Genomic DNA, 12883 nt, shown 5'->3' with positions numbered 1-12883 from the left:
CAGCCCATAACCATCACTAGAGGGAGCCTGTATGCAAGAACGCAGACAGTCCATAACCATCACTAGAGGGAGCCTGTATGTAAGAACGCAGACAGTCCATAACCATCACTAGAGGGAGCCTGTATGTAAGAACGCAGACAGCCCATAACCATCACTAGAGGGAGCCTGTATGTAAGAACGCAGACAGTCCATAACCATCGCTAGAGGGAGCCTGTATGTAAGAACGCAGACAGTCCATAACCATCACTAGAGGGAGCCTGTATGTAAGAACGCAGACAATAACCGCCACTAGAGGGAGCCTGTATGTAAGAACGCAGACAGCCCATAACCATCACTAGAGGGAGCCTGTATGTAAGAACGCAGACAGTGCATAACCATCGCTAGAGGGAGCCTGTATGTAAGAACGCAGACAGTCCATAACCATCACTAGAGGGAGCCTGTATGTAAGAACGCAGACAGTCCATAACCATCACTAGAGGGAGCCTGTATGTAAGAACGCAGACAATAACCGCCACTAGAGGGAGCCTGTATGTAAGAATGCAGACAGTCCATAACCATCACTAGAGGGAGCCTGTATGTAAGAACGCAGACAATAACCGCCACTAGAGGGAGCCTGTATGTAAGAACGCAGACAATAACCGCCACTAGAGGGAGCCTGTATGTAAGAACGCAGACAGCCCATAACCATCACTAGAGGGAGCCTGTATGTAAGAACGCAGACAGTCCATAACCATCGCTAGAGGGAGCCTGTATGTAAGAACGCAGACAGTCCATAACCATCACTAGAGGGAGCCTGTATGTAAGAACGCAGACAGTCCATAACCATCACTAGAGGGAGCCTGTATGTAAGAACGCAGACAATAACCGCCACTAGAGGGAGCCTGTATGTAAGAACGCAGACAGTCCATAACCATCACTAGAGGGAGCCTGTATGTAAGAACGCAGACAATAACCATCACTAGAGGGAGCCTGTATGTAAGAACGCAGACAGTCAATAACCGCCACTAGAGGGAGCCTGTATGTAAGAACGCAGTCAGTAACCGTCACTAGAGGGAGCCTGTATGTAAGAACAGAGACAGCCCACAGTCACCTACGATCCCGTTGTACAAATGCTTTTAATTTCTCCCTCTAGTGTTGAGGACGGGTGATCAGTAATCAGTTTTATTGCTTATACAGAGTAAAATACACAGAAACATCATTGACAATCTATTTAAAGGGGTTGTCCCACCAAAACAACTCACCAGTCCACAGCTGCATTCACTATAGGAAAAGAGAACAGAACTAAGGGTGTGCCTATCCTAGATGTCTCACAGTATATACCTTCACAACTCTGGATCCTAAAATCTACATCTGCAAAGAAAATTAAGAGGGGACTATATTGTCAGCTCCCAGAAGTGGAACAACGATGGTTCTGTCCAGAGTCCGCCCCCAGCTAAGCAAATTAGCAGAAGGGACACATGGAAGCAAAAATCTATGAAAATTGTATTTTTATATGCTGCAAACACAGTAAATTACTTTAGAATATTAAAAGGGTTTTAAGTGAGTACAATATTCATTCCTCAGGATATTCACCAATATGTAACTGGTGGGGGTTCACCTCCTGGCACCCCCTCCGATCAGCTGTATGAAGAGACTGCAGTGTCCCGGTGAGCGCCGCAGCTTCCTCACCGCATACCAAGCACAGTGCCATCCATTGTATAGTGGCTGTGCTTGGTAATGCAGCTCATTCAGTTCAATGGAACTGAGCTGCACATAGGGCATGTGACTGACTAACGTGACGCCACTGGCCTAGGAAGACGATGCAGCATTCAAAGGACGGCCAATCAGCGGGAGTGCCAGGAGTCGGATCGCCATCAATCAGATATTGATGGCTTATCCTGAGGATAGGTCATCAATATTTTACTCCTGGAAAACTCCTTTTTAATAGCATCTCTGGACTTTTGGCATAAAAAAAAGGATTAGCTGGATGAACTATCTTTGGGGTGGACTTCTGCTTTAAATCTATGTGTTAAATTATAATACAGTGATTTAGTCAATAGGAACCATACTTAGGGTTGCATAGGGGACATATTTGTCCCGATAGGGCGATAACAAGTGCTGTCAGGTATGCCCTACTCACGCTATAGAAAAGGTCCACTAAACAGCACAAATCATGGAAGAGGCTTGTATATACTGTAGATCAGGCATGCTGAACCTGCGGCCCTCCAGCTGTTTAAAACTACAACTCCCACAATGCCTAGCTGTAGGCTGTTCGGGCATGCTGGGAGTTGTAGTTTTGAAACAGCTGGAGGACCGCAGGTTGAGCATGCCTGCTGCAGATTATTGTCACAGTAAGGGTACATTCACACGACAGTCCGCAAAAAAAAAAAAAAAAAAATGAATTACGTCTGTACTACATCCCTTTTATTGCAGATCCATTGTAATGGCTATTCTTGTCTGCAAAACGGACAAGAATAGGACATGTTCTATCTTTTTTGTGGGACTGCGGAACAGACATTTTTTGCGGACCCATTAAAATGAATGGGTCCACATCCAATCCGCAAAAAATGCAGATCGGATGTGGACCAAAAATACTGTCTCGTGAATGGGGCCTAAATAACAGAAATGGCCTCAGTTAAAAACAGCCTATAGAGTTCACTCCAGAAAATATACATTTTTCCGTACAGAACAGCATCATTTGGCTAGTACATAAGATCGCATTGCATCCATTGCCAATTTAAGCTTCCAGCTAGCATTCTGGCCCAATCCATGCCAAGCTTTCCTTACCATGCTGGAGTAGTGGGTGTTCTGCTTTTTGCCTGCAATGATAATTCTTTCCCACAGCTTCAGAGGAATAGAAGAGATATGATAAGAACAGGTGATTGCTGAGCAGTGTAAGGAGACCAGGTACGGGCACTGGATTACTGGCCAGCCAGGTGTTTGAAGATCAATGGCCACAAGCTCCTCTTCTGCCAGAACCAGAAGGGCACGTGGGTCGTCATAGTCTAAAACGCAAAAACATGTCATTTGTAACTTATGTTGTACAAGATGAAAAAAACATAGCTCCAGAAACAGCGCCACTCCTGTCCATGGGCTGCTTGTGGAGTTGTAACTTAGTCCCACTCACTTAAAGTGGACCTTTCATTACAATTGGCCAATCGCAGCGCTCAGCTCATAGCCTGGGAGAAGGAGATGCCGGCAGGCTCCTCCCAGTTGAGCCGAAAAAATCTGAAGATACCGGAGCCTATACTGGGAGAACGGAGCGGCGCCCAGGGATAACAGTAAGTGCAGGGAGATCCCTGGGCGCCGCTCTCCATGTCTGTATACTTAGTTTAGATTTTTTTTTATTGTAATGAAAGGTCCTCTTTAAAAGTTATAGACAACTCTGAAAGGAAACTTTTTTTTATAGTTAGTTTGCTTCCGAAATGCAAAGTTTTGCAACTTTGTATATCTACTCTTCATTAAAAATGTTCTACCATTTGCCTTTCACAGACTGTGTGCAAGTCCTTCATCTATCTGGCTGTCCTGCTGAATCTGAGCTAAATCCGAGTTCTGCATTGGCTCCTGAAAGCTCTAGGCTCTGCCCCTCCCTTCTTTCAGAGTTTAGAATAGCAGCAGGGAGGAGAAGGAGGTTATACATGGCAGATCAGAGAGCGGAGAGAAGGAAGGTTAACTCATACAGGCTGTAAATTGGGAGGACAACAAGAACAACGTAGTTAGCAGAGAGAAAGTAGCGCACCCCTGTCAAACTCTGCAGGGGGAGGGATTCGCACACTCCTTAGCATCAGTGACTGACAGTACAAGTAACATCAGATCCCTTATGAGCTCTAGAAGGAGAAATCAGTCCAGGAATGAAGCTGCGCTGATACATGACAGCTGGTGAAGTCAGCAGCATCCTGGACACACAGAGCCCACATCCAGCACTTATTACTGCGGGAACATGTCCACACAAGAAAAGTATGAAATTACGAGCGGTTTGTAAACTGAATACTGAAAGACATTCCCCTTGAGCTGTCAGCTTGATATAAATCTAGCAGAGCAATGAATGGGGAGATCTCTGGATCCATGTGAGATTGTCATGTCCTATATGATGTCCGATTTTCATTTTTTACATTAGTCATAGGATAAGCTCTTTAAGGCCAGATTCACATCTCCGTTGCGAACTCTGGCACTCTGTTCGGGTCACTGTACCCAGCATATATGCTGGATACACGCCGGATGCCAATATAGTGAAAGGGGATCTGGCAGGGCAAGGTGGTCTCCCGTATGCTGGGTACAGTGAACTCCGCCAGTCTGTTCCTCCATCTCCAGCTAATTAAAACTAAAGATCTAGAATGTAACACAAACATGATTTCGTTTGCATCTCCACATCTAGCCTCATAGACCTCCCTTTTCCCAATTTTGCACCCCAAATACCCCCACCATCTTGACTTACCAGATGCAGGATCAGAGTTGCAAATCACCATATGATCAATTATCCTAGACGTGAAGTCAAATGCAGTTTGTTGGCTCCCATGGACTACAGAGATGCTGTGCCTGTCTCCGTAACTTGCCATGGGCATGCCACCTTGGAACACAATATACGGTGACCTGAAAAAGGCACAAAGCCATTTACTTTCCCAGAACAGAGCGATACGGGCGCTAATTTCTCTTCTACAGTTCTACATTGTTTACTCACCCTCTGCGTGACGTCAACCACGTTATCTTACCGATGGCTTTACAGCGGAAGGGACCTATGAAGGAAGACAGGGATTAGTGCCAACAACTACTCCCACTGTCCGCTGTGATCCTTTATCTTCTTACCATATGGCACTTTATTCTCCATGGGAGACTGCTGTATATGTTCACCGCTGGCTTCCCACTGACTGTAACCACCATCATTGTGACAACTTATAATTTGCTGGGCATCCCGGCACCAGTAGATATTTTCCAGTTGCTAAAAAAGAGAAGCAAATAATGTGAAAAGATACAGAACGCACATAGGTCGGAAACTTCCCGGACAGGTGAGGTATACGCTATGCAGATACCTGGGTGCCAAGGAAACGCTGCACGCTGCGGCCAGCCCGCACATCCCACACCATCATAAGTCCACGACTGTAGCCGATCAGGATTTGGTCCGGGTTCTTCGGATGCTCCTGCAAAGCTTCCACTGACTCAAAGGGGCGTCTGTCAGAATACTCATCTGGAAGACTGCAAGTAAAAGGACAGACGGGATGAAAATCCTGACTCTTAGATCCAACCAGCAACCAGAAGTGCACGGCGATACTTACCCCTGTAGGGCCATGTCATGCCCAACCGTTTTCTCTTCTAGGACTTGCAAGGATGGTAGAGCAAGGGTGAAAACACTGCCCCCTTCTGTGCCCACAAACAGCCGCTCTCCAGAGGAGTGTGCAAGGAGCACCTTAATTTGTGTTAAACTGGGAGGCGCCCTGTTAACAGAGGAATGGCAATATTTAGGGAAACAGGGTTTCCGGAGAGACTGAATGAAAAAAAAATACTATAGAAATAGAGGGGTTTGGGGTCCGACCACTGGGACCCCACTGATCATGAGAATGGGGGTTCTAAATTCCCCGATTGGAGTGGCAATCAAGCATGCAGGACTCGGACTCCATTAACTTAGGGGAATGAAGGACCCTGATTCACATGAGCAGTGGAGGTCCCAGTGGTTGAACCCAAACCAATCGGCTACTTATCTCCTATCCAATGGATTTCAACAGTGCAGGTTGCAATCACATTAATGTATGAGATAGAGATTATATATATATTTTCACACACATTCATAATTTTTTTCCCCCATTAATGCTTTTGGCATCTCAACATATCCGTTTAAGAAAATACTCACAACTGTGGAGCATTAGCACTTACAATTCTACTTTGTGCACGTTCCTCTGTTATTCCCCTTGTCAATAAGATATCTCCCATCCCATTTTCTCCACTGTACCTACAAAACATGAACATCCCACCTATACCCCCATGAGTAACACTTGCTCTTCTACCTATGACGTCACTTTCAGCATCACACAGTCTAGTTTCTGTTCTTCACTCAGCTTGGTCATGTCTCGTTTTAGGAACAGGAGAAGCTGGTTCTCGATGCCAGTCTAGACTTGCCCATGACTGGCAAGCAAACAGCATACTTTAATCAGTCAGCAGCACCAGGAAAGGTACAACAGAGAGGCCTGGCTCCAACTGCGTGAAACTATTAGGCCGCTCTGTTATTCCTCTTGGAAAGGTTTCAATACACTGATAACTGGGTGTGATCATACCCATTCTGACGCAGTCCAATCAGACTGTGTACGGACAAGCTTTATTGCCAGGAAGAATGGGATCTCCAAAGGTGGATTTACACGTACCAATAATCGGCCAGATTATCGGGAATGACCGTTCCTGCGAACGCTCGTTCCCGATAATCAGGCCACCCGAGAAACAATGATTCTGTATGGGGACGAGAGATCGCTATAGTGATCCCTCGTCCTCATACCGTGAAGGAGATCGCTGCATGTCGGGAACGCCTCCTTCCTGACAACCAGCTGTTCTATCGGCCTGTGTAAACCTGCCTTAATATTAGGTTCCATTCACACGTCCGTGGTGTATTGCGGATCCGCAAATTACGGATCAACAATACATCCGGCCGGCACCCCCATAGAACTGCCTATTCTTGTCCGCAATTGCGGACAAGAATAGGACATGTTCTATTTTATTGCGGAGCCGCGGCCCGGAAGTTCGGGGCCGCGCTCTGGAAATGCTGATAGTGTGCTCTCCGCATCCCGTTCTGCCCCATTGAGAATGAATGGGTCCGCACCCGTTCCCAACATTGCAGAACGGATGCGGACCCATTTGCGGATGTCTGAATGGACCCTTAAAGTTTTACCTCCTGTCCAGCCCTCTCATACTACATGATTCAGCAGCGTACATTGCCCAGTGTGAGCCCAAAGGGCACTCTTGGCGAACGCTGGATGGACGGGTGTCAATGGGCACGTTTACAGTGTACCCCAGGAGCTTTCCCAGTGCCCATACCAAACGTGGAAAAAACAAAATGCTAACTGAGCTGGCAGAGCACATGCGCAGGAACAGACACTCCCAGCTCACAATGCAAAGAGGGGGTAGAAGCAAGCACAGGCCCAAAGCCAAGAGAAGCAGTGAAGGAGACCAATCAGAAGTAGATAGCGACCGCCTTCAGGTTACAGGTCACCAACACCGCTCCGCATCCCCTCATTCCTCCACACTGGGGGGCACTGAACAGATCGCTACCTCAATTCAGGCACGAATGAATGTAAACGCACATGGCCATTCTTAAATCTCAGTGGCATTTACGACCTATTTAGTCTTCGGCTGGAGCCAGGCTACTGTCTTTGTTAGGATTTAGAGCCGTCAGGTCAGATCTTTTCTTTTACAGGGAAGCCAAACACTGAAACCATTCAGAAGATCTCTCAGCTATGTGTGACCTCCATCGTCCCCGTCACATAATATGCAGGATAGGAAACCATTACTAGCAAGGGAGAGAATATTACCTTCATTCTGCCGGGCGGTATGACCACAGCAATACCACGTTTATATAGTGTTTCTTGTGCATCATTACTTACTTTATTTTTTTTACTTAAAACATTAGCATATTCTGACTCATATATATATATATATATATATATATATATATATATATATATATATATATATATATATATATACACATACATACACACACACTTTTATTTCTTTCACCCCCCCCCCCGCCATACACTGCAAGAGTCTACCGGTATATGGTTTCTATTGACCTCTTAAAGGGGTTGACCGGTTTCAGATATTGATGATCTATCCTCAGGATAATTATGGCTCCTCTTTCCCATTAGTAGTTACACTGCTTGCCACTGCAATGTTGACAGCGAGCAGGAAAACAGTGAAGAGAACGCAGCGCTCATACAAGTCTCTCCAAACAGATGATTGGCAAGGGTGCTGGGAGTCAGACCCCCGCCAATCTGATATTGATGACCTATCCTGAGATAGGTCATCAATATCCAAAACCAGACAACCCCTTTAAGGGAGGGAGGATTACAATGGGAGTCCATGCCATGATAACCGACTACCCCCCTCCTATACTGTAAAATCAGTGGGTGCCAATCAGGGATCAGAGGGTTCCTCTGACTAACCGCTCAGATGCAGCGGCTACTATTGACTGCAGCATCTGAGGGTTTAAGTGTCTGTGATCAGGGTTATCTTCACACGAACACTGTCTGCAGATGTCAGCTGAACCCTCAACCGCTGGCTATGGCCCATGTCGCTAAGGGGATAACAGAAAATATTTACACACCCAGGCGGTCCTCGAAGAGTGAACTTCTTCTCCTCCTGCAGCTCTGACCCGCCATCTTGCTGCCTCAGTGACCACAGGTGGAGGCTGTTGTCATCCAGAAGTGTGATAAGTTGGCACTAAAGTCATAGGATGAAAATAATAGGAGCATGAAGCCGTAACCCAACTGCCATGAAGCCGTAACCCAACGTGACAGGACACAGACTGGATTTATACAATTTAAGAGCCCGAGTAGAAATGTCCCAAGAGGAAGAGGAGCTGAGGCCACGATAATAAAAGGAAGGGTTTTTAGAGCTTTCTACATTTCATGGAGGCATCAACTGCATGTCTCACTCTTAGGGCTCATGCACACGGCCTTATGTATTTTGCAGTCTGCAAAACACAGAACCGCGAAAAAAAATAAAGAAAAGAAGATGACATCCGTGTTGCATCCGTTTTTGTTGCGAATCCATTTTAACAAGGCCAGTCCTTGCCTTCAAAACCGACAAGAACAGGACATGTTCTATTCTTTTGCGAAACAGACATGCGGACACGGAATGCACACCGACTTTTTTTTTTTTTTTTTCAGGCCCCATTTAAAATACGGGCAGTAAAGAGAAAAAAAAAAAAAAAAAAAAAAAAAATGAAGTTTGTGTGCATGAGCCCTTAAACGAAGATGTAAAAAAACACATTTGGGAGGTCTGGGCTAAAGCTGACCACACACACACACACACACACACGAGATGAATGTCAACTGAACCCATAGATTTCGACAGGACCCACCGACCATCTACTGTGTATGGGGTATCTGGACTGTCTCCAGACAGCAGATGTTGAAATCTAACTGTCCGACCCTTCTTTCCCCAACATGTCCGATCCTTTTGTTCTCAAGGGAGATAAGACGCCACCAGAGGTGCCCCCGTCAGACCAATACAGGGGGCGACCACTTCTTCCAGCAGAGAAGCGACATGCAGATTTGGCCAAATCAAACCTCAATCTCTCACCTGGTTTGGAACAAAGCTGATCTTTATCACTGCGTTATTCTGTTCGTGCAAGTTCATGAACTCCACGCCAGGGCAGCCATATCTGATGGGAACATGGGGCTTAAAGAAAATACAGACTGGAAATGAGAGAGAATTAAAGTATATACTGTATATACAGCACTGGGCAAATGTTTTAGGCAGGTGTGGGGGGAAAAAATGCTGCAGAGTAAGAATGCTTTCAGAAATAGAAGGGATAATAGTTTATTCTTATCAATTAACAAAAGGCAAAGCGAATGAAGAAAGAAAATCCAAATCAATATTTGGTGTGCCCGCCCTGTGCCTTCAGAACAGCACCAGGCCTTCTAGGTGCACATGCCTAGAGAAAGGAACTCGGCAGGGAGGTTTTTCTAATTTTTCTGCACCCCGGTTCCTATGTTTTTGTGCGCAGTTGAATCCCTTGGTCTTGTTTCCACTCAACTATGTGGAAAAATGGCAGCAGGGGCTCTGGACCGATGAGGCAAAATGTGACATTTTTGGCGGTAAGAAAAAGATTGTGAAGGGCAGTGTAATGATGAGAGGCTGCAGGCAACAGTGAAGCATGGTGGAGGTTCATTGCAAGTTTGGGGCGCATGTCAGCAAACTGAGTTTGGGATTTGGTCAGGTTTGATGGTGTCCTCGATGCTGAGAAATACAGGCCGATACTTACTCATCATACAATATCATTAAGAACATGGAGTCCTGGAAGGGATGATATGGCCTCAACATCATCCAGCCTGTCAGGGATTACATGACGAGAAAGAAGGATCTGAGCAAGCCTACATCCACAGAAGATCGGCACATGTACGTAGATGAACAAATGTTGTTCTATAGGCAAAAGGGCGGTCACACCAAATACTGATTGGATTTAGAGGTCTCTTTGTCCCCATGCATTCTGAATATAAAGAGATCCGTTCAGGATGCATCAGGATGTCTTCCGTTTCGGCAGCATTCAGTTTTGTTACCGGAAACAAAACCGCGGATCGGTCATTAAAAACAATGTAAGTCAATGGTGACAAAAAAAAACGGATCCACGACCCAATGACTTTCAATGTATTTAGTGATGGATCTGGTTTGTTCCGTTTCGATTTCACACAACCGCATCCTAACGGAACGGATGCGTACTGATGTGTAATCAAAACTGAACCGTTTTTGGTCAGGTTTTGAGATCCTCTACCGGATCTCAAAACCTGAAACAAAAGAGCATATGTGAAAGTGGCCCAAAGCAAATCCTTCCATATAAACAGTCAGGAATCGATATTGGAAGCTGTAAATGGAGGACAGGAGCTTCTTCAGGGTCCTGTACCGTACACAGTGCACCAGAAAAATAAAATGGAGCCGTCACTCAACTGGTGTTCAAAGAAGTTCATCATGGTACAGACAGGGGGCAGTACAGGACATGTGGTACCACACTGGACGGTAAATTCAGGTGCTTTACCAGAGTTATTGTATGTTGAGTCTAGTTTCAACTTACGATGGCCGAGGAAAGACTGTATGCTAAAAATATTGCATCTTGGGGATCACTGTGTATAATATACATACATATATATATTGCAGCGGGAGTCGAATTACCGGGATTTGCGATTTACTGATACTAGGCCGCACTACTGCAGCACAAGGAAGAAGAAGGAGTCTCTCTCTCTCAGGGGAGGGGAGGGGCTGTGGCCACTGCGCCACCAATGTTTTTAAACCATTAATACAGATACAGTAGGCGGGTGCCGGCGGCAGAATCACATAGCCAGCACCCGACCTCTGACAGGGCACCGTGATCAGCGGCAATTAACCCCTCAGGTGCTGCACCTGAGAGGTTAACTGTCGCGGATCGCAGCTCCCGGTCAGAGGTTGGGTGCTAGCTATGTGATTTTGCCGCCGGGACCCGCCTCCTGTATCTATGGTTTAAAAACATTGGTGGCGCAGTGCGCCCCCACCAACCCCCCCCTCCCAGTATTAAATCATGGGTGGCAGTGGCCACAGGGTTCCCTCCCCCCTCTTCATTGGTGGTGCAGTGGTAGTTGTGATCGGAGCCCCAGCAGTGTAATCCTGGGGCTCAGATCGGTTATCATGGCAGCCAGGACGCTACTGAAGCCCTGGCTGCCATAGTGAGCTCCCTGCTGCCCTGTGCATAGCACACACCGCAGCAGGGAGCTTACCATGGCAGCCAGGGCTTCAGTAGCCCTATTCAGAAGTCCTATTCACCATAATGGAGCTCAATTAGGGTGAATAGGACAAGGGATTAAAAGAATCCCAGGTTCTAGCCCCTAAGGGGAAATAGTTATTAAATAAAGAAGTAAAAAAAAAAAAAATGAAAAACAGCAAAATATTAAGTAGAAATCACCCCCTTCCCCAATTTTACATATAAAATATATGAACAATAAAACATATTACATATCGCCATGTCCGAAAAGTCGAATATTAAAATATAAAAAAATATCTCCTAATCGGTGAACTCCGTAACAGGGGGGAAGGGAAATAAAAAAATAATAAATCCGCGATTCGTCATTTTTTTTGTCACCTTGTCCCCCCAAAAAATAGGATAGGACTGGACTGTTCGATTATGGGCCGGACGTTCCAGAAAATGCGGAATGCACACGGCTTTTTGAGTGTTTTATATACCGGTATATATATATTTTTTAAACACTAATTCAGACACGACTGAAACTACAAAGGATACACTTTGATGGCTCCAGAACGGGTCCCAATTGCCATGAGCCGTAGTGAGTCGCTGAACCCCAGGGCACTAGGCTGGTGAGGAAATCCATGTTCAACGGTCTACAAAAAAAAACAAAGTGAGAAGAAACGGTGTTAGTATCTGAACATAGGGGAGAAGATCTGACCCCAGAAAAGAGAAGGTAAGGGGGTTAAACACTGCTTTCCATTCCAGCCTGTGGGACATATGGACGGAGTTAGTACTGATGGGAGAACACATTTGATACTTGATGTATCTCTGATGGAATCCATGTCATAGTCACATCTGTTCTTCAGAGTTGATAAACCACACGAGTACGCAGGTATGAGAATCATTTTCCTATTCCCATCCTAGCAAATGATCTCTGCAAAACCGCAGATTTTGGGATAAAATCTGCATTTCAACTATATAAAGTGCATTTAAAGGGCTATCCCCATTGCTATGTTTTTTTGGAGTATGGGAGGAAACCCACAAAAGCATGGGGAGAACATACAATCTCCATGCAGATGTTGTCTGGTCTAATTCAATCTCAGGAATGATTGTCCTGCCCTTAAAGGGGTATTCCCATATAATAAAGTGACGCCACATCACTAGGAGCTTTATAATTGGCGGGGGTCCGAGCTCTGGGACCGGAACGCGCACAGGAGGCATCCATGTTTTGTGGATCTGCAATTTGCGGACCGCAAAACATGGCACGTTCGTGTGCCTGAGCCCTTAGGCAAACGCTGTGACCCCTTCGTTCTGAGGGGGGCCATACACATGACACAGAAGCTGAGACGGAACGCTTTTTCAGAGGACCGCTTTATCACCTAACCCCCGCTATACACATGCATGTGCAGTCAATGGGGAGATGAGCAGATTTTCTCCCCGAGAAGAAAAGGATCAGGCATGTTGAAATCGAACATGCCCGATCGCTATCCT

The 12883-nt window shown here is 45.9% G+C and overlaps 1 protein-coding gene across 4 annotated transcripts in view; it reads right to left on the bottom strand.

Annotated features, from left to right (window-relative positions):
- LLGL2 (LLGL scribble cell polarity complex component 2) overlaps positions 1 to 12883 on the bottom strand; it is a 77993-nt gene that overhangs the window by 28794 nt on the left and 36316 nt on the right. For all 4 annotated transcript variants that reach the window (XM_040435704.1, XM_040435705.1, XM_040435703.1 and 1 more), the window contains 9 exons: positions 11948 to 12045; positions 9262 to 9343; positions 8282 to 8397; positions 5250 to 5408; positions 5007 to 5169; positions 4783 to 4915; positions 4658 to 4712; positions 4415 to 4569; positions 2767 to 2984 (listed from right to left, as the gene is read on the bottom strand). In XM_040435704.1, the coding sequence (XP_040291638.1) occupies positions 2767 to 2984; positions 4415 to 4569; positions 4658 to 4712; positions 4783 to 4915; positions 5007 to 5169; positions 5250 to 5408; positions 8282 to 8397; positions 9262 to 9343; positions 11948 to 12045 (1179 nt within the window). The remainder of the gene's footprint in view (positions 1 to 2766; positions 2985 to 4414; positions 4570 to 4657; positions 4713 to 4782; positions 4916 to 5006; positions 5170 to 5249; positions 5409 to 8281; positions 8398 to 9261; positions 9344 to 11947; positions 12046 to 12883) is intronic.

Source organism: Bufo bufo, chromosome 6, assembly GCF_905171765.1.
Source record: "Bufo bufo chromosome 6, aBufBuf1.1, whole genome shotgun sequence".
Lineage (NCBI taxonomy): Eukaryota > Metazoa > Chordata > Amphibia > Anura > Bufonidae > Bufo > Bufo bufo.
The sequence above is the reverse complement of the archived record's forward strand: the minus strand, read 5'-3'. Positions and strand labels throughout refer to the sequence as shown.